The sequence below is a fragment of the Miniopterus natalensis genome, chromosome 6 (assembly GCF_054644295.1).
Source record: "Miniopterus natalensis isolate mMinNat1 chromosome 6, mMinNat1.hap1, whole genome shotgun sequence".
NCBI classification, from domain to species: domain Eukaryota; kingdom Metazoa; phylum Chordata; class Mammalia; order Chiroptera; family Miniopteridae; genus Miniopterus; species Miniopterus natalensis.
In genome coordinates this window covers 9,596,964-9,623,696 of record NC_142086.1, presented here as the reverse complement: position 1 = coordinate 9,623,696, position 26,733 = coordinate 9,596,964, and the positions used below count along the sequence as shown (strand labels likewise).

The following is a 26,733-nucleotide window of genomic DNA, read 5'->3' as shown; positions in this document are numbered from 1 at the left end:
TGAAAACGCATCAGCACAACCTGGGCAAGGGGGAGGACAGGTTCAAGGCAGGGAGCTTAGGCCAGCTGAACAGTCCCTTTTTAAAGTTTCAAAAAGTAAGTAGCTCTCCATGAGGTAACTTCTGTTTCAGCTCATTGGCCAAAGGATTAGATGGCCACCCTGGCCGGAAAGGCATTTTTCGAAGCATTTAAAATTGCATTTATTAGGCACCCCCTCCAAGCAAATTCATGATTGTTAGCAAGGAAGGGTACATACTGGGTAGACAAATCGGCCATGTCTAGTACATTTGATAAAGTGCCACATTTTATATTTTAAATCTTGCTGTTAGACATCTGCACGCCTTTGAAAGTTCACCATCATATACATCACTACTAAATATTCTTTTGATTGTTTCTCAACTTGATTTTTTCAATAATAACAGACAGCTTATCCATCCATTTGATGGACTACTGCAGTCATTACAAATAACAAATGTGTGGCAAAGATCTGCACTAGCACTTCACAAAGAGTGCCCAAATGACTAACAAACATGAAAAGGGTACATGGCTTGTTCATCGGAAACATGCAAATTAAAGCACAAGAAATTATATTACGTGCCCAGTAAAATGTCTAAAATTAAAAAGAGAGATAATACCAAATACTGGTGAGGATGTGGAGCTGGTGCCTGGGTGAAATAGTAGAATCTCTTTGGAATGTTGTTTGGTTCTATCTCCTGAACCTGAACTTATGAGCCAGCAGTCCCACTCCTCAGTACGTTTACCTCTGCCCACCAAAATACATGCATAAATGTGTTTATAGTCATAATTGCAAAAACCTAGAAACTAGCCAACTGTGCACCAAAAATAGAACTAATAAACTATGGTATAGTCACGAAATGGAATACTATACAGCAACGAGAAAGAGCAAACAACAATTATATGCAACAATTTGGATGACTCGCCCAGCCAGAGTGGCTCAGCGGTGAAGCATCGACCTAGGACCCAGGAGATCGCAGTTCGATTCCTGGTCAGGGCACATGCCCGGGTTTTGGGCTCAATTCCCAGTTGGGGGTGTGCAGGAGGCAGTCGATCAATGACTCTCTCATCATTGATGTTTCTCTCTCTCTCTCTCTCTCCCTCTCCCTTCCTCTCTCTGAAATCAATAAAGATATATTTTTAAAAAACAAAACAATTTGGATGACTCTCACGAACATTTGAGCAAAAAACGCAGATACTGTCACAAAAAAGGACCTAGTGTGTGAGTCCACCTGCATAAAGTTAAAAAATAGACAAAAGTATCCCATGACTTCTAAGAAGTCAGGAAAGGAGTTGGAATTCTGAGAGGAGAGTAGTAACTTAAAATGGGCAAGAGAAGACTCCGGGGCTCCTGATATTGGCCTGTTTCTTGATGTGAATGTTTCTTGATTCACAACTGGGTTGTGAATCAAAAACACTCTTCCGATGCTTTCTTGGCATTCAGAAATGAGAAAAATCTTCAAAGGCCCCTCTCAGCACCAAACAGAGAAAACTAAATCTCGAGCAGAAACTAGAGTAGGGGTCTGCAGGCAAGGTGGAGACATGGGGCTGGTCTGAGGTCACATGCCAACAGCAGCTGTGCGAGCAGACCAATCGCATACTCCTGCACTCTTGGGACACCTCTGAAAGTGTTAAAGTGGCCCCAGGTTGCTGGCCCTCCTGGGCACACAGCAGAGCCAGATGTAAATCAGCTTTGAAAGAAAGTGTCCTCGATTTAAGCCATCAGAATTCCCACATATTATGATCAAGGGAATATGAATTTACAATCTGTGATCATCAAGGCGGTAAGCCGCTGTGGGTGAGAGAGACAAAAAAATAGCACAACTTGTTTACAAGTTGGGACTCTCAGTACCGTATAAAATAACTAGGTAAGATGTTGGAAGAAATAAAGTACAGAACCACAAAAATGGGCAAGCAAAAAGAGACCACTGGAAATAATGAGAAAGATCTGCGTAACAGAAAATGGCAAATCTAAAAATAAAAAATAGATTTTTAGAAATAAAAAGGAAAAACTCAATGTAGGGGTTTAACAACAGATGAAACACATTCGAAAAATAAACTGGAACATTTGGCCGATTACCCAGAATGAAGCACAGAGAGGCAAGAAGACAGAAAATATGAAAGATACGAAGAGATACGGAGAACTGAGGAGAGAAAGGAAATATTTACTCTGAACCCTAAAAGAAGAGAGTAGAAAGAACTGAGGAAAAGAAATAATTGAAGAGAGGATGGAAAATTTTCCAGAAGTGATCACAGATATAAATCTATTTTTCCCAGTAGAGTAAAAGAAACCTAGGTATAGATACAACATAGTGAAACTGTAGAATGGCAAAGAAAAAAAGATTCCAAAAGAAGCCAGAGAAAGAGAGAAGATAATCCATAAAAATACAACATTTTTAAAGAATGAAAGTGATATAAAGCATTTTCAGATAAACAAAAATAGAGTTTACCATCAAGAGACCACCATTAAAATAACTTCTAAAGATGTACTTTAGGAAGAAGGAAAGGATCATAGAATGATGGTGTCAGATATGAGAAGGTATGGTAAGTAAATAAAATAGAAAATGTATATGTATAAATACATATGTATAAACAAACATCTGTGTAAAACAATAGCCTGGAGAGGGGTGACCAGATTTAAAGTGTTCTGAGATCCTTCCATTGTATGAAGGGAAAGTTTAAGTTATTAATTTAAAGCTTTGTTCTATTAAATATGCATGGTACAATTTCAAGGGTGACACTAAAAGAATAGATACTGAACTTACAAATTTCGCATGAATGAAAAATTAAAGAATAGATTGCCTGTTGATGAAGGAGCCAACACTCAGCTATGAGAAGTTTACAACAGCTGTCTAAAATTAAACACAGGGAAAGGGGTGGGGGAGGGAGAGAGGAGGAGGAAGGGGAGCACAAGGGAAAGGGGAAAGGAGAAACGATGTACTAGGTTAGCATCAATAAAAATACCTTAATTTTTCACAAAATACATTTTAAGACAAAAAGCAGTACTGGTGATAAAGAGGGCCACTACTTAACATAAAGGTTAAAATTATCAGAAAGAAAACAAAATAATTTTAACTTGTATGTACCTAATAATCTCAAATTATGAAAAGCAAAAATTCAGCCATAGCCAGTTCCTCGGTGGTTAGAGCATCGGCCCCCGGATTGATTCCTGCCAAGGGCACGCACCTCGGTTGCAGGCTCGATCCCCAGCCCTGGTCAGGGCGCATGTCAGAGGCAGCCAATCGATGTGTCTCTTTCACATAGATGATTCTCTCTCTCCCTTCTACCCTCTCTGTAAAAGCAATGAGAAAAAAAGGAAAAAAAAGAAAAAAAAATTCAGAGTTTCAAGGTAAAATGGACAAATCCAGAATTGAAGGTATTCCTTGCTCTCTGCTGTAAAAATCATGAATAAAAGTGAGTGAATACAAAAATGGCTATAAATACATATCCATCAATAATTCAATCTAAAAAACAAAATAAATGAACAAGCAGAACAGAAACAGACTCAGACAGAGAACATTTTGACAGTTGCCAGATAGTAGGAGGGTTGGGGGATGGGTGAAAAAGGTGAAGGGATTAAGAAGTACAAATTGGTTGTTACAGAACAGTCATAAGGGTGTAAAGTACAGCAGAGGGAATACAGTCAATAACATTCTAACAACTATGGATGGTGTGAGATGGGTGTGAGATTTATTGGGGTGATCACTTAGTAAGTTATGTAATGACTAATCACTGGGGTGTGCACCTGAAATTAATATAATAATGTATGTCAACTGTAATTGAAAAATAAAAAGGATTTTAAAGTGGGGAAAAAATGTGAGTATATTCACAAGATAACATTTGTATTGCTTGTGGTATTAAAGGTAATTTTTCTCCATTTCTAAACTTGATTGTTGTGAGAATTTTTACAATTAAAACTTTTTCCCCCCCAAAATGAAATATGGAGGTGAAAATTTCCATTGAGGGCTTAGGGTGGGCTTAGTTAATGACAGATTTACTATATTTGGGGTAATTATATGCAATGGTTTAGTTCCTACCCCAATGTTTATCAGTTTGAATATATTTTAACAAGTACAACTTCTTGTTTTTTTTTGTATTTTACTAAAATGTCAGTGATTTACTCTTGAATTTACTCCCGGACTGATACATCAAAGAATCTGATTTACCACATAGTTTGTTTTCATAAATAAGAATAAAAGAATTTTGAAGAGAATGCACAATAACGCACTCCAAGTTTAAATATGCTTTTACTGATTGCTAATGGCTACACCATTCTGGATAACTGTATCTGCTCCTGCCCAGCCACTGCTATGATCACTGTAGAGATTAGTTTCCCTTAAAAATGTGCGAAAGATACGAACTGGTAATGCTCTTTTCTCATATTGATACTCCTTGGACTTTTTATTGCTATTCCTAAAACTCAATGTTCTACCTCTATTTATACCTTAGGAAACATGTGGTAAGCAATAATTGTGTGAAATAGGAACAGATCTTTGCATACAAATAGAAAATAAGGCAACATGTTAGAAAGCTGGTTAAGAATATAGGCACAGGATTATTTTATCATAGTACTGAAAATGGAGACTCTCTGAATATATCTAAAAATATAAACTGCAAAACCTAGTCTATTATACAGAATATATTTTTCATAGTTGTTTAAATTTTACTATATGCAGTTCTGGGAAAATAAAACACTATGTTGAGAAAGTAAAACAGTAATTTTAGAATGCATTGTTACATTTTGAAAGATATAGAAAAATGATAGAAATTCTAAATTCTTATGTTTTACCCAAAAGATGTTTTTTAGAATCTTCTGAGATTTTAATATCCAGAATATTCAGTTGGCCTAATCCTTTTTCTGTTTAAAGACAACAATAAAAGAACAAGAATGAAATGCAATTATTTCCAACTCTTGGGTATAACAAGAAAATAGTCTAGATTTGAAATCTTTAAAACTGCAGAGTAGATTAATAAATAAAACTCAATTTCAATATATTTTTTAAACTATCATTTTATTATCTTTCATTCTTCTCATTATTGGTGTTTACTATTTAAATTTATGGAATTATAACAGGCATACCAAAAGCACAAATCATAATTGTACAGCTTGGTCAAATCTCCCAAAGTGACCATATCCGTGTTATCAGCGCACTGTAACATAAACTTTCGTGATAAATTGCTAAAATTGAAGGATTAAAGCCATCAACAACCACTACAAAAAAGGCAGAGTATTAAGTGTAACTAAGTCAGGTAGGGGGCACACTTGCAAAACGGAAACAATTTTGGGCACACATTTTATACAACATAGTTATTCCAAATCATCTGAACATCGACACAGTGTATCGATCCAATAGGTTCCTGACTTGGGGGGTTCTACTGTGCCACCCCCCCTCCCAGCAGTAGTTATGCATTTCAAAGCAAATAGCAGAAAAAAATATTAAACTTTAGAACCAATCAGATTGCTTAGCAACGTTTTATTCTTCTTTCCTGAGCTACCTCCGTGTAATGCTCCTGTCACAATCTGTGACCTTAAACGGTAACTTTAAAATTGAAAATGAGCTTTTTGAAGTTTTAAACGCTTTTTCTTCTTTCTCTTGATAGGTCATTTTTGTTCCCTTAGAAATGAGACTGTAGGACATCTCCTCATTCCTTGTCTAGTCATAGCCCTCAGAGAATATTTAAGATGATGGGAGATTCACAGGGGCTCTACCCACTGTATACCTTGTAAATTAAAAAAAAAAAAAAACAACAAAAAGCAAAAAACCTTTTTCAGAGTTGGGTCCCGAAATTATTTTACCCTTCGAGACCAAAAAATATTTCTGTATTCGTTCAGTGAACCCTTTCTTAGATTTTTAATTCTTTATTTTCAGCGATTTCTTCTACCCAATAACTTTCCCAGTTAACAAAAAAAGTTGACATAGGTCGGAATTTAAAAGCAGCTCGGCCACACCCGATCAGCAATAGCGAGGGGGAGGGGCCCTCCGGCCAGGGCGCCGCAGAACGCGAGGCCCCGGGACCAAGCGAGGCAACAATGAGCGACCCGCAAAGCCCGGGCGCGTTCGCCCGAGCCGCCGCCACCCGCCCCGACGGCGCGCCCGCCGGCTGCCCTAGGCCGCGGGCCAGAGGCGTCCAGGGCTCAGGGTCCCTGGCGACGCCGAGACGAACGCGGGCCGCTCGGTCACCAGCCACCCCCACCACACGGGAGGAAACGCTCCGCATCCCGTCACCAGGGCAACTCTGCAACCCGACACCGAGGCTCGCGAGTCCGCGGCGCATCCCGGGCACCGGCCGCAGGAGGCGCATCACCGCACGGCCGCGGGGACTCCGAGCGTCCCGGCGCCGCGCTCCCCCGGGCGTCTAAGGCCACAAGGGAGACGCCCGCTCGGCGGGCCCGGGTCCGAGACTGGGCAGCCCCCGCGACCGCTCGCCCGGTACCTGGCCCTCGGCACGTGGCGGCAGTGATTGTCCCCGAGCCGTATCCCTCCGCGCCCCCGCCTCAGTCTCCCGCTCCCTGCCCGGGACCCTCCGAGTCGGGCGCCGCGGAAGGATCGCACGCACGCGCGCACGGTCACCGCGGCGGCGGAGCAGCGGGCCCCGCGTGAGGAGCCGCCGCCGGCACAGCCGCCCCTCAGCCCCCGGCGCGGTTAGGCAGCCCCGCGGCGAGGGCGGGCACCGGGCGGCGCGCTCGCCGCTGCTCCCTCGCCGCCGTCCGCGCGTCCTCCCGCCGCGGCTCCCCGGGGAGGGGGGCGGTCGGTGCCTGCGCAGAGCCGCCTCCTCCCCGCCCCCGCCCCGCCTCCCCGCGCCGCCGCCCGCCGCCGCCGCCGCCGCTGCGCCTGCTGCTCCTCGCCGTCCCCGCTGCAGTGCGAAGGGCTCGAAGATGGCCGGTTGGCAGAGCTACGTGGATAACCTGATGTGCGATGGCTGCTGCCAGGAGGCCGCCATTGTCGGCTACTGCGACGCCAAATACGTGTGGGCAGCCACGGCCGGGGGCGTCTTCCAGAGCATCACGGTGAGCACCGGCGGCGCGGTTCCCGTCCCGGAGCCGAGGCGCCGGCCGGCCGCGGGGCGCCGCGGCGGGGCTCGGGGCGCGCGGCCCGCGCCGGCAGGTGTGCGAGGCGGCGGCGCCGAGGATGCGGCTGCCGGGCTGGCGGAGGCCGCGGCCCGGGCCCCCCTCGCCCGGGGCGGCGCTGACAGGCGGGGGCGGCGGCCGGCTCCCGCGTTCCCGGCGGGCTGGCGGAGCGGGGGAGGGGCGCGCCGGCCGGGCCGGGAGCGCCTTTCCCCCGCGAGCGACTCCCGGGTGCCCTGCGAGCCGGGAGCTTGGCTGTGCGCGGCCGGGTGGGAGCGGGGCCTGGGGCTCGGGCCCGGCGGGGGTCTTCGGCGGCCCCCGGGCCCGCGGACAGCGCGCCCTCGCGCCGCGGGCTGTGGGAGGCGGCCGCCCGGCCCCCGGGATCCCCGCCGCGACTTCGCGTGGGTTTGCCGGTGTCCAGGCCTCTGGGGCTTGTGAGAAATGCACGCCGACGGCGTAGGTGGATTCGTGAATCCCGACTCCAGCCCTGGCTCTATAGGATTTTTTTTTTTTTTTTAATTCTCCAAGATGGCGAACTGCCATTGATTTCTCTCCTCCTCCTATGGAGAGTCATCGATATACCGTTATCCCCGATTACGCAGCATAGCTCTAAAAAAGGGGTGCTTTTATGGGGTTTTCAGTAACCTGCCAACACCAAGGGGACACTTCACTTCTCCCAAGTCCCTCCCCCTTTCGTAATGGTAGTAAGGAGCTAATGCAGATTTATTCTTCCCAGTGTCTGATTTTGTGACTTGGTGGTTTTGACTTGGTGGCCACATGGGTAGGAAATAATTGTCGCTAAGCCCCCGATGCTGCTTTATTGTTTTGCCTCTTCTGCACAAGGTTCTTTCTAAAATTATGACAATTGTATCGAATTTAAAGCCATTCCCTTCATCTCTCAGCCTCACGCACCCTTCCCACCAAACGCTAAAATTCGCGCCCCGTTTGGGGTGCAGCTGATTCTCCTTGTACTACTTAGCGTGGTTTGAGATGTGACGGTGCAGAGCTCAGTCCGTGGCGCTAGTGTAAGGCCCCCGTAGCCGCAGTGGACTCGGTTCTTACGGAGAAGTGGCGTCTGGTGATCAACTTTCCCTGCGGCGCGCTCGGTGCGGTGCGGTTCCCGCCGCCGGGCGGGAGGACCGCGGGGCGAGCGCGGCGACGGCCGGGCCTGCGATGACTCTGCAGTTCTGGGGGCGACGCCTTCCAGCTCGCGGAGTGTGGGAAGGCGCTGCTGCTCCTTGCCGGCTCTGCTGGCTGCCTCAGTTTCTTTCCAAACCCCCCTCCATGTTCTGTGTGTGTGTTGTGTTTTTGTTTTGTTGTTTTACCATCGCCTCCTGCAGTGCTACCTACCAAATCCTCTTGGCATTTGCCAGAATGAAAACTGATTACTGAGGTGGGAGGGCAGAGAAGTTGGGGGGAAAAAGGAGTCGTGCGTAGAAAAGTAGGAGGGAAATACGAATTTGGGAATGTGCTGAGGTCCAGGATTTGAAGTCATTTCTTGTGGGGGAGATGTCAAGCTATTTGAAGCAGAGAAGTGCACAGACCTGCCATAAGCATGGGCTTTATTTCAGGAGACTTTCAAGCAACTTTAAATTTGATTCAATGGGACTGGGTGTGATAGACAAGCTGTCCCTGAAAGTTTATAGGTGAATCGAGAGTCTTTTCATAGACTGGTCTTTAGTTAGCAGACTACACTGTGAACTGTGAAATCTAATCAGTGTAAAACATGTAATCACGTAGGATTAAGCTATTCTTTAGAAAAGACTAAAACTTGATTTTACATTAGTGAAATGTGGGTGTCTCGTACTGATAGTAAAAACTCGGTGCAAAGTCTTTCCTGTTATATTGAGGCCTGAAAGGAATTAACTATAACTTCATTTCTTTTTTCCTTTTTTGCGGGGGACAGCCAGTAGAAATAGATATGATTGTAGGAAAAGACCGGGAAGGTTTCTTTACCAACGGTTTGACTCTTGGCGCCAAGAAGTGCTCAGTGATCAGAGACAGTCTGTACGTGGATGGTGACTGCACAATGGACATCCGGACAAAGAGTCAAGGTGGGGAGCCGACATACAACGTTGCAGTGGGCAGAGCTGGCAGAGGTAAGCAGGGCAATCTTGTTAAAAGTTGCATGCCACATTACGACTTATTAAGCAGTTTCTTTAACATTTTGAGTAAAAGTGTTAGTCCATAATGGCTATTAAGGTGGTTTTTGTGAACTGCACTGCACTGAAGGGAGGCACTGCTTTAAATTTACTCACTGTACAGCAGCTGCGTCTACAGCCTACTCTCTGAGGTCCTGACTTTATTTTGAAGTAGAATATCATTCCAGCTCTCTAGTTTCAGCTTTAATAAACTGAAAATCTAAGTTTGTCTCTTAAACTGCTTGACATGTCCAGTGACAATCTTACAGTGTATCCAGATTGTTAGATCACTCAGATAGGTTACCTTAGTCCCTTTGAGTCTTTGACCTTTGAATCTCCTCTTCTTGCCTACATTTTAATCAATCATTGCTCAGCATAAAAATGGGAACGTTAACATTGACTCATTTTTCTATTAGAAACACTGCAGGGAAGAACGAAAGAAATAGTATAAGGGTTTTGGAGTAAGTTGTCCCTTTACTAAAGTATCTTCAAAAATTACCTGTCATTTAGATATGAGAAGTAGGAAATTGTATTTCATTTATATATTTGATCCAGAAATTCTGGTGTTTCCTGACTGTTGTCAACATTGCAGAAAATCTTACTGCAGTTAAGTCTCACTACTTTTTCAGAACTTTCAAAATTGAAGTTTATTATGACATCTAGTTAATTTACAAAGTATATTTAACCTGTGTAAATACTTTGTAAATAAAGAGGGCTTGTGTAGTCTCATACAGTGGACTTGGCACTTATAAGACCAAATGTACCATGTGAAGGAATTGGAAGCTCCTCTGAGCTGTAATTTACTGTAAGAGTCCTACCAACTCCCTCTGATTGTCCTAAAGGTTACTCTTATTCTGATGTGAGTTGATGCTTATGACTCTTTCTCTAAAGGAAAGTTAGGTGACTGAAAGAATAGACAAATCTCTTTAAATATTAGCTGAGCTCAGATAAATGTTAAAAAGCCATCAACCAGGTGGCATAAAACCACATGAAGATTTTCAACCATATAGCACTGCTGACATCTAGTGGCTGTGAGTGTAAAATCTGACATACATATATTTTGGGGGTAGACCTTTGAATCTCATCATAGAAGAACCTGTTGGAAATAATAAATCTATTTCAGGATTTTAGACTTAATGAAAAACAAAGCCAGAGCAGTAAGCATAAGCCTTGGGTACTTTTAATTTCACCTGTTCTGACTAGGACTGAAAATGCTATTGAAAATGTGATCTTGGTTTTCCTCTGGAGGTGGTAATAGACCCACATTTAGCTTCACTGGTAAAACTTAATAGTTTGTACTTAATCAAGCCTGTTAAATTGGGAGAATTTTGTAAAATAATCACCTGCGTTTTTTAAGTTTACATTTTTGGGGACAGTCTAATATGCATTTGTCATACTAACCAGTTTTTTGCCCTAGAATGAAAGATAAATGATCACAGTTTTTTCCCCTAGCTAGTATATTTTTATAGATCCTGCAGCTGCATTGATTGGACTTGTAAAATGCAGTTAATAGTTTTTAGCATATAACTAGTTCGAAAGTTGTCCTTTTTGGAGACCTAGTTGACTTCAGTGCTTGACAGTTCATGGAAAACTAACTTAATGTTACCTTATTAATCGGGGTTCTGTCTGCTAAAACTTATGTGACTTTCTTGATTAACACTTCTTTTGAAACACTTTTCTTCTTTCTCTTTCAGTCTTGGTCTTTGTAATGGGAAAAGAAGGGGTCCATGGAGGCGGATTGAATAAGAAGGCATACTCAATGGCAAAATACTTGAGAGACTCTGGGTTCTAGCTGCTAGGCAGACTGTTAAGTATTAGGGGAAAATTGCTCTTAAACTTTCCTAGCTGTAAGCTTGAGTCTTAATTCTGGAAATTTTATTAGCAATGCAGGGTGATGGGGTATGAACCTGTGTCTCCTTTGTATCCCTCTGTTGGTGGGGAAAGGTATCTTTCTTTCTGCCCTCCCCCTTAAATAATTCTGTTCACTTTGTTTTGTTTCCTTGTGTACTCCAGCATTGGTTATAGTCATGGGAAAGGAAGGTGTCCACGGAGGCACACTTAACAAGAAAGCATATGAACTCGCTTTATACCTGAGGAGGTCTGATGTGTAAGCAGCCTCTCCCCATCTACCTAGCAACTGTCTTCATCACCACCCCAATTATGGTCACAGTGCTACCAGACTATATGGTAGCTAATTTTTCTTTACCTCTTTTCTAATGTCATGATTCCTATTTGCCCAATGGATCATTTGTATGTTAACCGCTGTATGTAATCAACCCTTATCTGGCAACATAATTGCAGCACAATAATGATTTGCATGATACCTTGAAATTGGGGGGGAGGGGGCATGCCAAGTTGGGCATCACTATGTTTTAGCAATTAATGGGATATTGATTACTAAAATACGTTAATATAAGCAAGGTGCCGGTGTACAATCTCTAATTTGATCAGTGTCTTTTCAGCACTTTGAGCATTTACTTAGCTCATTTAGTCTTCCTTTTGTAGCGCATGGTTGGGTGGAGAACATGCATGCATCTTTCCTTCACTCCTCTTTTCTCACACCTCCCTTCGCACAGGAAGTATTTCATTTGCTTCCTCCTTATTTTATGCAGTGCCTGGTTTATTTAACCAATTAACAATCCCTTTTGTTGATGAGCTATTGAGAGCTGCAATAGTTTGCTTTTAGTATTGTTGTTGCACTTGAGTAGACAAACCTTTTTTCATAGTGTCTACAGGACATACGAAGAGTGCAACTGCAAAACAAGAGCAAAAGGCACTTCCTCCCATGACCTCACAGTAACCATACTGATTGCCTCCCCGGGGACATTCCATCATTGCAATAGCTCAGACTTCTGTTCCTATCTTTTTCTTTGCACACCAGCTCTACTCTTTAGTAAAATTGTAAAAGGCTGCCATTATGGACATTAGGTGTCCCAACATAACCATCTGGAGTGTGTCCAGTTTGTTCTTCATAGGACCAATTTTTATTTGCAGCTTAAGTTTTTATATGAAGTTGCATTATTGTGGACTTGGCTGTCTTGTGATGAATTTTTTTCATATGTATTCTGTGCCATACTATTGTTAAAATGAACTGTTGCTATTGTGAGATGGATTTTAACTGACCTATAAAAGGTTTCTTTTGAATGGCACTACGTTAGGGACATTCTAGTATTTGCTTCTATTGTTTGGGCCTTGTGGATAATGTACAGATTTAAAAACAAATCTTGTTGCTGATTTGTCCATTTCTTTCCCTGCACTTTGTTACATCTGGGATACAGTCTAACTCATCTGATTTAATATGCATTTAAAAAAATGCCATAACTATTAAACACCTTGTTTACAGACAGATGAAATAAATTTATTCCAACCAAATACTCCAGACTCCTGTTGTTAATTGTTGGCTTACTGTCACACTTGATTTTTACACAATGGGAATATGAAGAATAGGCCAAAAGCTGCTGCAAGCATATAATCTTTTTTAAAGATTCAATTGATGGCCTACCGCATTTCCTGTAGTATTTATTATAAATAAAATGAGTGCCTAGGAATTTCTTTTTAATGGTTTTTGATTAAAATGCCTTTTAGTCATCTCAGGCTTATGAGAGGAAAATTAGTATGTCCACTAGAAATTAAATACTTTTGTTGCTGGTCTCTAGGTGTGGAATCTAGTGAGCAGTAAGGGCCCCAGTACCAACAAGGGTTTCTGCATTGTGGATTCTTCTGTGCCGTGATATGATTTCTTTAGGTTTGGAGGCTATGTTGGGAGGCTGAAGTCAGCCCGCTGGGACTCGCACCTAAGAGAAGACATTCCTTAGGCAGCATATAAAATGATCGGGATGTTCCTGCAGTTTCTGGCTTTGGAGTGACATGTTAACTATAGCTATGTAAGTCAAGTTTAATCCCAGAGGTCAGAAGGTCCCTGAGATATACTGAAGTTTAGTAAATACGTTAGTTTAATACTGTTTAGATAAATCATTACCATGAACTATTAAGCAGAAGCTCCGAGCGGGGGTGCTCAAAAGTTGGTGTGTCTAAGTGAATCGGGAGCTGGGTACAATGCAGATTCTAGGCTCTGGGGTTCTACCCTGGAGATGGAAATTCCACACGCCCAGGAAGGTGCTTTACAAACGATGGCAGGTCAGTCTGAATCACTTTAAGCAGCTTGTGTGCTACACTTTGAGAAACAGTGGGTTAGGGAATGAGAATTAATCTCTTTGCCTTACTTAAATATACTGGGCATAAGTAAAAGTTTTTTCTTTGAAGTACTGTCAGGCAGTAGTTGTGAATTTGTACATAAAGGGATGTAAAAGTAAGTTGGGAAGATGGGGATTTGGGCTACTTTGGTAGTTGGGTGGGTGCACCTTAGAAATTGTAAAACTGGAACAAAAACTTCAACTTCCTGACCTGTTGAGATCCCTTTTAGGAACAAAAGGTTGGTCAAGGGAAAATTCGGTGGTTGGGTTGCAATGATTTGGTATTTTATGGTAATATAAATTCACACTTTAGTTGTAAAGAACTGTTAGGGTAATTGATTAGAAAGCAGCAACCAGAATTGTGAAACCCTTAATGAATGAACCTCTAAGTAGGTGAGGGGACGTGCGTTTGGGGTGTGCGTAGGTGAGTAGAAGATGGTAGTGGGCATCTGAATCATTAAAATAGTAAATGATGAAACTAGTCATTGGCCCCCTATGCACAATTTCATTAGAAAAACACTTATAAAAACTTAAGCATGTATCTTTGCTTTGTACTTAGTTCTAGGAATTTAACCTAAAGAAATGGAGCTATACAAATTTATATGCCAGAATATCCATCATATAGCAATACTTATAATAACTAAACTTGGAAAACTAGGAAAGTCAACTTTCAGGGTTATGGGTTATATATATTATATGATTGTCCAGAGAATAAAACACTCATTGAAGAATGACATGAGAAAATGCTCACCAATGAATGTTAAGTAACATGAGGATATAAACACGTTACATACAGTATAAATATAGTACATAATATACATGTATATGTATTTCTAGAAGCAAAGTGTCAAAATAAACTTTATCTCTGGGGTAAGTTTCCAGGTGACTATCCTTTTATAATTAGAAAAAATTTTAATTATGAAGGTATTGAAGAGAAATTGATTTTCATTTTATTTAATGTCCTATTTAAAAAATTGTATAGTTACACCATGAAGACATTATAAAAGATCTCAAGTGAATATTAGAACTAGTAACAATTACGACACTTCATACATTTTACAACTAAATAACAGTTTGGAGTTTTTTTAAAAAAAGTCATTTTTACCTCAGAAAAACTCCTAACTTAAATGTAGAGGAAGCAGGTCATTTGATCTGAACCACAGGTTAAGAAATGAGGGAACACAGTATCTAATTCATGTTACAGTGATTTGACTTTTCCCGTTAAAAAAAAAATTGTTTCAGCTTTGATGTTTATTATTTAATAACTATAAAAGCTATTACTTACTGTGTGTATGTGCCAGGCACTGAGTTCAGTGTTTGTCCTCACACCCTACCTTAGGTTGAATGAAAATAAATTACCAAATTCCAAAGCTCTATCTATCATAGTGCACTAAGTACACTAATGTTCTACTTCTCACGCCTGTGGGCATGGAAATGAGATGTCAGACAGTAGATACTGAATTCAAGCTTTTATTTTCATAAGCAGAAATAACTATTTTTGGGGTTAATTATAAGACTTTTTCTAAAAAGCAATCCAGAAAGTGAAATTCCCCCTAACGGTGTTACATTTCTTTTAAATGTATTATTTTTTCTCTTTTTACAACAAAGGCTCATGTACCTGGTAGAGTCAGTCCCGAGTGCCAGTACAGGCACGTCAAGATACCTACTATGTCCCCTCAGCAGCCTAGTAGGGGTGCACAGCGTGTCATCACAACAGGGTACCAGAATGCCCATTACTGTTGGAACGATTCTGGCTGCAGTTTTAACTTTTGAGCAGTCGGTTACCTCGTATAAAATTCTAGGGTGATGTGTGTGTCTGACCTAAATGACCCTAGTCGCCGTAGCTTTATACCTCTACAGCACTGCCTATTAAAGTAAGGCCAATGGCGGTCATGCTCCAGTAGAACAAAGTGCTTAAAGTGGAAAACGTGTTTATTAACATTCAAACTCCCTTCATACAAGGCCATATAAAAATTCTTAGCATTCTGATTATATATAAGTCTATAGTTTCTACGTAGTTACAATGATGTATAATATAATTTAGCTTTTCATAATAAACTGTTTATATACATCATTAGTTCTGTTAAACATGAAGCAATTATTTTCAAATCCAATACTTGAACAATTTCCTCTGTACATAGTTTAGCAGGGCTAATCAGCGCAAGATGCTCTTTATTGAGAGGTATATTATCTGTGTGTGAGCGGTTGCTGAAGTTTGGTATTTTTGTACACTACTTCCTTTTTACTTTGATCACAACACAAAAACCTTAAGGATACTGAAATTCAGTAAGTTAAGTCCAGAGACACGTATTACTTTGGCTAACGAATCAAATTCATATGCAATACTATAGTATTAAAAACCTTAAAACTTGAAATCTGACGTTCCTTTCAGGATGAAACTACTTGGGAAAAGAAAGGAAAAGGCTTTGTGTTTTATTGCCAATCGGTGGGAAAATGCTAAATCACCTTGCTGCCTCTCCCTAACGGTGGCCACCTGGGGCAGGACCGGACCAAATCCCAACTCCACAACTCCAGGCTAGGTCCCGCTGCGGAGGTGGGAGCTGGCTGAGCTCACGCGAGGTGCCCACAGCACTGACTGCACACTGTGATCTAGGTCTTAATTGCAAGCTATACTGAGAATTCTTTTTTTATGTTTTGGCTATATTTCATTCCAGAATAAGAGTTGATTTGATGCTTTAGTTACAGCACCAGTCTGTTATTACTTGTTAGTTAAATGAAGTACACTCCTGCAGATAACACTAGATTAAAAAAACCCCACCTGTTTCAGCAAGATTAAACTGTAGGATACTAAAAAATAAGTTATTTCTACAGAAATCTGTGAAGGGAGAAAAAAAAAAATCAAATTCTATACCTAACTAAACATTTGAAAGGGAAGTGGCCCGGGCGCCCACCCGGTCAAACCGTATTTGCTGTGCTGTAACGCCGCTCGCCGGGCTGCAGCTGGACCACAACACTGTGCTCGTTAACGCCACTTTCTGTGTCACTGCTCTCAGTATCGTCATTGTCGTCCTCCTCATAGTCTGAGGACTCTGTCACGTTCTGATGCGAGCGGGACTCCGACAGAGCCCCAAACGACTGGGTGCTGGCAGAAGCCACGGGCCTGAGCAGAGGGGTATGTTCTGACACTTCGTTTTCTTCCTGACTGCTCTCCGTGTCCGACTCGGAGTCCCCTTCCGAAGAAACGACTTTCTGCTTGCAGACTGGACAGGTTTTTTTGGTTTTAGTCAGCCAAGGGTCTACACACTTGCAGTGATAGGCTGTTGAGGCAAAATATACACCTTTAAGAAGTATACTGCGGTTGTGAACATTTTTAATTTTTTACCATGTTTATTAATGTTATTCTGATCTATATGCAGCATGTAGGGACAAAAGAAAAGTGTAAATTTTTATAAATAAATCTCCATCCTTTAATGAGACCACTAGTTAGTACAGGGCCTGGCTTAGCGTGTGCTAATAACTATTTTTTGTCCCCTTCTAATACTGAACCTAAATATAAATTTACTATGTCAGCTCAAAGCAACATGTAATTATTCGTACCATGGGAACAGGGAAGGATTCTGAGCTTATCTCCATCTTCATACTCGTCCAGACAGATGGCACATACATCATACTCATCTCCTGTGACAAAAAGATAGTAAACAAAACCTATTAGAAGATATAGAGAAGTGTTCTTAACTTTTTAAACTTTTCAAGTTAGGTTTTCCTCAGTAATTTTAATGCTTATGATTTATCTATCTTTAAGCGATACCTGTGGTTTTCTGTCAGAGCAGCGGCCTGCTTCAACTTCAGGAAACTGAAGTTTTAATTTAAATCATCTTTTACCTAAAATAAAATATGTCAAATTTGTTTGCCTTGATTACCTTAGCAAAAGTTTTAAAGAATTCCATTAGTGTTTTATATAACTATTCAAATGCTAATTCTGAAATATTTTGTGCCACAGACAAAAATTTCACTACTTAGACTTCTTAAAGTCTCTTTTTTTCCTAAGTAAAAGTGGAAAATGTTAGAACATACTCAGTTAAAAAACTATATAGTAAATAAAAACACATTTGGAGTGAGACACTGAGCTTCAAATCTCCGACCCACCACCTGCCACATCCGTGTTTCCAGGCAGGTTACTTAGGCTTTGACCTCCAGTTCTTTTATCAAATCTGGGGAAGACTCTACCTACCTTGTAGGGCTGTGAGGATGACATGAGATAATGTGAGCAAAGGGCCAGGCACATGGGACATAAGCATTCCCTAAATGGTGCTTCTTAGTATCTCTGCCCTTTTTAATTTCTTATTGTTGAACTTACCACCTTTAAATCATGAATGTTTATTAATTCATAGCTCTTTCTAGAATTCAAGTGTAGTTGTAAGTTTTTTAAGGAAATGGCCATCTTACATCATACTTGAGTCACACAGTCTTGAGTCAGTAGTGGCTTTTTGTGCAGTAACAGTGACCACTGTGACTGTTTTCAACTCAGTGTTTTCTGTTAAAGGAATATGTTAGGTAAAAACTTACAAAACTCTCAGGGAACAAACAGTTAAGTTCTGTGCCCATTTCACACACATTGGACAAAAAGCCCATGTCTGGACAGCAGGGCTGGATGAACACAACACAATCCCACTGACATGAGTCATTTAAAATGACACATTCAGGAGGAGTCATAAATAGAAAGTTTCAATGAAAATTACTATTGTTCAGTATCAAATACGTTCTGTAACAAACACAAGGTTCTGTGTTAGAACCTTGTGTGTGGAATTTGGTGAGGCTGATTATACCCATCTCAAACTACTAAAAGATGAAAGGACTCCAGTATTTCTGTATCTATTTATATATAGCTGATCCATTTACATGGACTTAGAGGACAGATTTAATACATTAAACAATTCAATCATGGCTGATTTCTCATACAAATCAAGCTTTCAGTCTCATAACTTTTGATAATGTCCATTAAAAACAGAGAGCTGATACAACTGAACAGGATCAGACTGATCCAAGGCTCCAAACCTCATACTGCTAAGGTAGGGAGGTTAGCCTGCAATATCCAGGTGGACCCAGTGTAATCACAGGGTCCTTAAAAGTTAAAGAGGGAAGCAGAAAAGTTCAGAATCAGAGGGAAATGTGACTATGGATGAATGTTCAGGGAGTTGCAATGTTGCTGGCTTTGAAGTTGGAGGGGAGGAGGGTCATGAACCAAAGCATATGATGAACTCTAGAAGCTGGAAAAGGCAGGGAAATAGATTCTCCTGTAAAGCCCCCAGGGGAAAATGTAGCAGCCGTGCTAACACCTTGATTTTAGCCCCGTGAGACCTGCGTTGCACTTGTGACCTAGAGAACTAAGACAGTAAGTCTGTGCTGTTTTAAGTTTATGTTTGTGGTAATTAGTTCCCACAGCAATAGGAAATGAATATAGGCAATATCTGGGTTAGCCTTAAATGTATGGAATTGAGGCTTCAGTCACTGAATGCTTGGAATTGTTCGAAGTGATGGATTTATCCTGATCTCCCTTATTTTCTAGCCACAGCACTATTTTGAAGATGACAGGTCAAGATTCAAAGGTGTAGTTTGTGGTCATGGACCAAACTGGAACCTAGTGCTCTGCAGAGCATTGACCCCCGATGGCCTTAGACTGGTGATGAGATGGGAGAGCACATGCTAGACCACCGGGAGTGCTCATCCTGGCCGTTCAATGTTTACCTATGTGCCCTTGTGCAAGACGCTTACCTGTATGTTCTAGCTTTCCAAAGAAAACCAAGTGTTAACGTATCTGTGTTAGGACTGTTGTGGATTAAAAGTGATAATGTAAATAAAGTACTTTACATACACAGTGCTTGGCACATCCAGAGCCTCTTAACCAGTCTCTGCCTGAAGAAACTGGCCCAGTGGGTGTGCTGGCATGTGACATGATACACCGAAGACTGTGGTTAGCAGGCTGCTCTCTAGCAGCCCCATGTGCTTCTTTCCCATGAGACGAACTGTACACTTACAGGGAATGATCGGCAGTGGCCAATGAACCCATTTGTTATACTGAGGGTAATTATGTAATTTAATTAAATGTTCAGTAGCCCTTGAACTGTGACTGTAAAATACTTATGGAGTCATTTGAAAACTAGGTTAACTGTATCAAGAGTACTTTTAATATAGCCAAAATTTGATTAAATGAGATATAGTTGAGAAATCTAAAAAAAAAAAAGGACAAGCATATATTAACAAAAAGAATGAAAGCAGAATCCAATTTCTTTCCCATTTTAAAATACCTGAAACTAAAAATAGCAGAAAATGCATTATGTACCTTAACAACTTTGAAATCCAGTCAGTGGATTAATATTCAAGGCCACGGCCCAACATCATACAACTGTTGAATGGATTTATATTTAACTTAAAGGTAAATTTAAAGCATTTACTTCTTTATGATTTACAACTTTAGCAGATTTTTGTCTGCTAAATTTTTCCACTGGTTCTGATAAGATTAAAGGGCTATAACAAGTGCTAAGAAATGTTAGTTTTGTTACCATTAGCACCATTCTTGAAAGTTTTATTCCTTAGTATAAAACAGTGGTTCTCAACTGGGAAGGATTTTGCCTGCGCCCTCCCCCCAAAGGGGGGGCGGTATTTGGTGATATCTGGAAACTTTTACTTTTCAAACTGGAAGCTGGTGCTGCTGGCATCTAGTAGGTCAGTGATGCTGCTAATCACCCTGCAGTGATCTGGACAGCCCTAAAAAAGGAATTATCCTGTCTAATTGTAAACAGTGCTGAGGCTGAGGACCCTGATATGAAACACATCCAGGCTTTCTCAAACACTTTGCCAACTTACTAGTGGCTGGACGGTTCACAAGTCGTAGGAGGAGTGAGATTCATGTTTGTTATTTTTGTCTGGAATGTTTTTGGTATTATTGTTATTTGAATAATACTTCAGAAAAATTTCACGAAGGCACTTTTAAAGTTTCATCAATCTGGAAATGTTAAAATATGCAGGTGTACAGAACTGTGACTTTCCCCTCTAGACCTCTCTCCCTAGTTTTTCCATGAAATCTCGTCATCAGGTAGAGCAAAGGCACTGACCCATCAGAAGAATCACACAACGCCTTAAGGTGGCCTCTGCAGTGGTGTGAACTGACTGCCCGGCCCGGCAGCCTCGATGCCGCTCCCCTTAGAGCCTGCATTCAGTCACCACGCCCGGTAAACTTGTATCTCTGAAATGTTCCTGACTGCTCCTCTGTTTCCTCAATTACTCTGGTCCAACTGCCTGGATTACTGTAAGAGCCCCCCCAATCTCCCTTCTATTCCTGCCCCATGTGCTGCTTCTCCAAGTCAATCCCATTTGAATGATTCCCTTAGAATAAACCTTAGCTCCTTATGATGGACTCCTGAGAGCTGCCTACGACTGGACCCTGCCTCCCACTCCCATCTCATTTCACGCCAGTCCACCCTCCTCCACCCCTGCTTCAACCACACTGGCCTTCTTTCAGTCTTGAACAAGCTAGTACGAAAGTTAGGTGGGGACCTGCATTGAGCAATGTTGTAACAAAAACATCTAGACCTGAAATTAGGTACAGAAAGAGGAATCACTATTTCTAGAGATGACCCCAAAATGAGCTAGTTTCAAACAATCTAGTCAGTGCAAATAAACTGATGTAGAGCTTAAATGTTGGATTTTATAACAAACTAGTCCAGGCCATAAGTCAACCAGGATAGGTTTTCTCAAAATAAAAAGACAGTGAACGTTCAGAGCTAAACACAGTGTTCATGAGAAATAATGACTTAACATACACGTTTTAAATAATTTGCCTAGGGAAGATGTAGCGTTGGATTCATGAGCTTCACAGCAAAAACTACCGTCCTTGCAGAGAAAGTGCCCACCTTTTTCCCTGCTTTGCCAGTAAAACAAAACAAAAACTCACAATGGAAGCACTTTCTAGCAAATAAAAATAAATTTAATCTGCTGTTCTCTCCTCCTTCATACCAGTTCCCAAGAAATCTGAGCAAAAGACAACATGAGAAAATATTTTTAAAGCCAGATTTGCTTGAGAAGTCTTCCTGATTATTTAAAGCCCTGAGCAAAGGAACTAATATTTACTTTTAACGTTAGTGTAAAAGCAGTTAATGTAGCTATAAAACCTAACAGGTAAAGCATGCCATAATAGGTAAAGAAATAAAAAAACTATAAAAGTATTGTTCCATTTATATGTAATCTGCTATAAAATGCTGTATTACTTTTTCAGTCTTTGAAATAAAATCTTCCGTATTACCTTGGAAAATCTCAATGTTTATGCTATAAAAGAAAAATCCCTGCTACCTTAATATTTCAAATATGAAACCCACTTTTTAAAAGTCACTTTTATCTCAGAGATCTGTCTCTTTCACATGCTGGTGGGGTAGGGAGGTAGCTCCCATAAGGATTTTTCATCTGCTATGAAACACGGTATGTGGTAACCGGTCCTCATGGTTATAGACTTGGAAAAGTGCATTAACCGAATGATACAGGAAACTCAGAAACCACAGTTTCAGCTGAAGAGCAATTTTGAGAATAATGACTAATAAATTTATAAGGAAGCTGGCTGCTTCAAAAGCAAGAAAACAACCAAAAGGCTATTATTTTGTATGTGCTAGAAATGGCTGTCAATACTTAAATCATTTAAGTATTAATCAGCACAAACATTTCTAGAAGAGCTAAAGTAAAGATCGGTGAGATAATTAGGAATAATTAAGATAATCAGTCCCCAAAGTACAAAAAATGTGTGCAAGTGTGACTAACCTTTGCAGATATGCTGCTTGTGGTAAGGCCTCGAGTTACATGGGAGAGTTCCAAAAGCCAAATTCTTTTTGGTTCATTGACAAATTATTTCCAAAATGTTACCGATTCCCCCAACAGTAACATTTCCACTACATTCTGAGCCTATAAGAATTCTTTCAAGCCCTGGCCCGGTGGCCCAACTGGTTGGAGCGTCATCCTGTGCACCAAAAGGTTGTGGGTTCAATTCCCGGTCAGGGCACATACCTAGGTGGCGGGTTCCATCCCCAGTGGGGGCACATAGGGGAGGAAACCAATCGATGTTTCTTTCTCTCTCCTTCTCTCCCTCCCTCTCTGTCTAGAATCAATAAAAACATATCCTTGGGTGAGGGTTAAAAAACCAACGTGAACTGTTTTGAGACTCCCATGGCTCGGTGCTATCACAGGAGTGATGAGTGCGCACGGAAGTGTCCTATACTTCCTTCAGGTTTTCAATCATATAATAGTTGAATCTACAACTATAAGAAAATTGCAATAATTAATTGGGATTTTTTTCTTTCTTCTACCTATGCATACTTTGTCAAAACCATCACAGTGTACCAGAACACGCATAACAAATACACCTTCCTTTTACTTTAATGCCACCTCATAACCACAGCATTCTAAAACAAAATGTAACTAGCTTACACTTAGGGTTATTGGAAAGAAACTGCCAAGTGTAATATTTATAAAGTTACATTTTAAGCTGCTTCATGATTCTGGCAATCCTTTACTTTTCCATCAGAAAAGAAATGTTTAATGACTGATTTTTTATGACACTAATACTTTATGATTTTTATTTAAGGGGTTATGTTGTTTTTGTAATACCTGCTACATTTGTTGAGCTGTTGCTATGCCAGGCACTGTTATAAGCATTCACATACTAATTTACATCTCCTACCCACCCACCCACCCGATGAAGCAGCTACTGTTAGTCCCATCTACACATGAAGGGACTCCTCATGTGTGAAGAAACTTGCACAAGGTCACACGGTCAAAATGGGTGATCCAGAATCCCAGCCCAGGTCTGTCACTGTCACGCTCCAAGGTCCAAGCATATGCGGTATTAACTTCTAGCACATGCAATAAGAATTTCACATTGAAGTAATCCCCTTTGATTCAGAGTGTGTAAAGGGTAAGAGGCTAAGAAGTACTCTTAAGTAGCCACTTATTAGAAATTAAGATGTTTCCAATTCATAAGCCAGAACATTCTTTTGGTCTTCAGATTGTCACACATGGAAAAAGAACAAAGACTTTTTTATTCCTATCTCCCATGGCTTCACATTTTTATAAACCTTTCTAGGATGCTACAAAATAGCAATATTCTACAACTTTAATTAAGGTTCAAACATTTATATGCTGGCAAATTTTTGGGAGGCTTGAGGGTAAGAATAAAAATGACTGCCTTAGAGACCATAAATAAATCCACGTAACAAACTTAAAACCCAAGACTAAACACCGAGTGAGCACTGACCAAATTCCATTTTGGGAAATTTTTTTAAAAACCCAACTTTTCCCTGTATTCTAAACAGCCATTCTGTATTAATCCTTACTGGTTGTAACTTGGATGCATTATGCAGATAAACTACAATTGCACCCAAGATCTTTCTGAATAGAGAACCAAATAGATTCAAAATTTGTCATTATCCTGAAGTTAAAAATAAAAGTTAAAGGGATTTTAAAATGGTAGATAGTATCATATCTCAAGTACTTAAAAAGCATTTCCTTGTACTAAGTCCTAAAGGTTTCAGGGTTTTTTCATTCCTTTTCAGGCCACTAGAAAGCGTACAATACTCTTCCACAGCCAACTTCAACCACCTCAGATTTATGTACGTCCTTAAATACTTGTGTGTTCTAATCCTATAATTATTTTTCTTTTCCTTCATATAAAGGTATTTAAACAAGAAACCTGAGAAGCCTCTGGTACACTTGGGTTTAAAGTGGAGTAGGCATTGGGCCTACATTACTTTGGCATAAAGCAGAATTTCTTCTAGATGACTTCTGCCTACTGACTAGATTGGGATAATATTTTTTACAACTCTCAATGTAGCAAAGGTGACTTTAAAAATCATATATGTATACACACACATACATATATATAAGAACTTTTAAAAAGCAATCATAATACTATTATCACATGTAGCAAAATGAACACTAATTTAACTCATCCAATACCCAAGGCATATTCAAATTTCCGCAATTGTCTCAAACCTGTCTTTTTACAGATGATTTACTCAAACTAGGATCCAGACACTGTATCTGATGTTCATAATGTTTGGATGATGACTTAAGTCTCTCTTAATCTTTTTTTTTTTTTTTAAATATATCTTTATTGATTTCAGAGAGAGAAAAGGCAAGGGAGGGAGAAACATCAATGATGAGAGAGTCATTGATCGCCTCCCGCAACCCGGGCATGTGCCCTGACCGGGACTCGAACCCCGATCGCCTGGATCCTAGGTCCACACTCAACCGCTGAGCCAGGCCGGCCGGGCGCACTGACTTTTTTAAGATGGCTACAGCACTATGCTAATCATTCCATGTTCAGACCAAAAAATTCTACTGGCTCAATGTTACCTTTATGCAAATTAAGGGTAAAAACAACACTCCCTCAAAGCACTTTATTGCTATCTGCCAAAAAATAATCACCACAAATACAAAAATCTCTCCTGAGGAAGAATGACTGAGAACTTCCCAGAGCCGTGCAATGTACAACCTGTGCGATCGCATGTTGCCGCCTGGATTCAGAATTCTCGGTAAAGAAATTCCCGCAAGAAAGAAAACGTGAGTGCGACTCCGTTTCGGCGAACTGCATTACTCCAGTCCTTAAACTGAAAGGCACGGAGCACATCAATTTCCAGCACTGTCATTATCTTGAGCCGTGAGCCTAACGGGCTTTTCACTCCAGACCAGGGAGCCCCATGCACCTTGACTAAGGAAAATAACCAAGTGTAACATTTTGGTAAAGGAATAACTTTTTTAAAAATTAAAGTGGTCTCCAGTTCTATGTTCACGTGTAGACCATTCTGACTTTATCCTTTCCGTAATTATGACAAAATACGACTTTTTCAAATAACAACTATCAAAATGTGTTTAATCTGCCCCTTTTAAGAGGTAATTCATCCATTAATGATTGCAATTGGTTCTAAATTTCTCAGAATTTGGCTTACAATGGCATAATTGTTAAGTATGCTGAGAACAACTTTTTTTACTGTCAAATCACTTGTGCAAATTGAAAACTATCTACTGCCAGTGGATACAAAAGGGTATTTTAGCAAAGGTTTGAACTCTGACAGTGGATGGTAAGTTTAATATTTTTAGGGCCAGTGTGACTGAATTTAAATGGTTTGTGATTTAACTACAATTTGGGGCAATGAGCAAGTATCTGAGTTCCTACTAAGTGCGGTGCTAAGTATGATTGTTTCTTGGAAGCTAAAAATAATGTAATTATGCAAAGAAAAATGTCTTTTAGATGTAGACTAATGAACAATTTTAGTATGTGAGGCCTATCTCGCTTATGTATTAGGGATCTGCAAAAAGATCCATGTCTCCTTCTTGGTGCATATTCATTACTGTCTAGAGCACAGCATGTGCCCAGGATATATACGCTGCATACACGCACAGATGTTTCAATCTGAAATTTACTGTATACGTTAATGTGTAAGTTACTTAAGGACAGTACTTTAAAAATATATTTTTAAAAAGTCTGTATAAATCGGTAATATTAACGAATAATTTTGTCGGTACTAAAATACTAAAGATCTCAGACAAGACAGGTGGATGTGATCAGACCTAAAACTTTCCAAGGATACTGGGTGGACATGGCAATTTGTAAAGTAACAGTTCTCATATACCTCTTGTGGGATGGTAAACTGGTATAAACACCTTGGAGATCAACTTAGCACAGTGCAGTAAATTTGATGATACACATATTCTATGACTTAGTAGTTTAACTCGTAGGTGGACAGATGATCTAGAGAAATGCACACATGTAACCAAGGTGGTCTGAAGAAGTGTAAGTAGAAGGGTGGGGGAGAGGGCAGACACTTTAGCCTTGTACTCACAAGGAAAAAGCTGGACAATATGAACAGTCCTGTAACTAGTGAAGAGACTGAAGAGCAATCAAAAAACACGGTATGTGCATATAATAGAGTATTATACAACTTTGAAAAAGGAAAGTCTGTCACATGCTATAACATTAATGAACCTCAAGATTATGTCAAGCAGAACAGGCCAGTCACAAAGGGACAAGTACTGTATGACTCCACTCATAAAGTATCTAAAATATTCAAAAGTATAGAAATGGAAGACAGAAAGGTGGTTACCAAGGACTAGGGGATGGTGGGAGGGGAAATTAGTGTTTCATGAGTGTGGAGTTTCAGTGTGGCAAGATTTAAAATTTCTGGAGATCTATAGTACAACGACGTAATATACTTAACACTACTGAACCATACGCTTAAAAATGATTATGGCAGTAAATGTGATGATGTGTGTTTTTTACCACAATAAAAAGATAAAACTTAAGCAAACAAAAGGGAAAA

General features: G+C 40.6%; 2 protein-coding genes across 5 annotated transcripts in view; one reads left to right on the top strand and one right to left on the bottom strand.

The window, feature by feature from the left end:
* Nucleotides 1–6,817: 6,817 nt before the first annotated feature.
* PFN2 (profilin 2) lies at nt 6,818–12,595 on the top strand. 2 transcript variants are annotated; one of them, XM_087818084.1, is made up of 3 exons: nt 6,818–7,023; nt 8,987–9,179; nt 10,916–11,327. In XM_087818084.1, the coding sequence occupies exons 1-3, from the start codon at nt 6,892–6,894 to the stop codon at nt 11,011–11,013; spliced, it is 423 nt and encodes a 140-aa protein (XP_087674210.1). In that variant the 5' UTR covers nt 6,818–6,891; the 3' UTR covers nt 11,014–11,327. The 2 variants fall into 2 exon arrangements, with proteins under 2 accessions (XP_087674210.1, XP_087674211.1); XM_087818085.1 differs by having other exon boundaries at nt 6,820–7,023; nt 11,235–12,595.
* Nucleotides 12,596–15,328: 2,733 nt separating this feature from the next.
* Nucleotides 15,329–26,733, bottom strand: part of RNF13 (ring finger protein 13) — a 111,269-nt gene continuing 99,864 nt past the window's right edge. For all 3 annotated transcript variants that reach the window (XM_087818082.1, XM_016221614.2, XM_087818083.1), the window contains 2 exons: nt 16,973–17,053; nt 15,329–16,692 (listed from right to left, as the gene is read on the bottom strand). In XM_087818082.1, the coding sequence (XP_087674208.1) occupies nt 16,331–16,692; nt 16,973–17,053 (443 nt within the window). In that variant the 3' untranslated portion in view covers nt 15,329–16,330. The remainder of the gene's footprint in view (nt 16,693–16,972; nt 17,054–26,733) is intronic.

Coding starts and splice junctions, on each gene's coding strand:
- PFN2 (XM_087818085.1), top strand. CDS start 6,892: ATGGCCGGTTGGCAGAGCTACGTGGATAACCTGATGTGCGATGGCTGC. Junction 7,024..8,986: donor GCGTCTTCCAGAGCATCACG/GTGAGCACCGGC, acceptor TGCGGGGGACAG/CCAGTAGAAATAGATATGAT. Junction 9,180..11,234: donor AGTGGGCAGAGCTGGCAGAG/GTAAGCAGGGCA, acceptor TGTGTACTCCAG/CATTGGTTATAGTCATGGGA.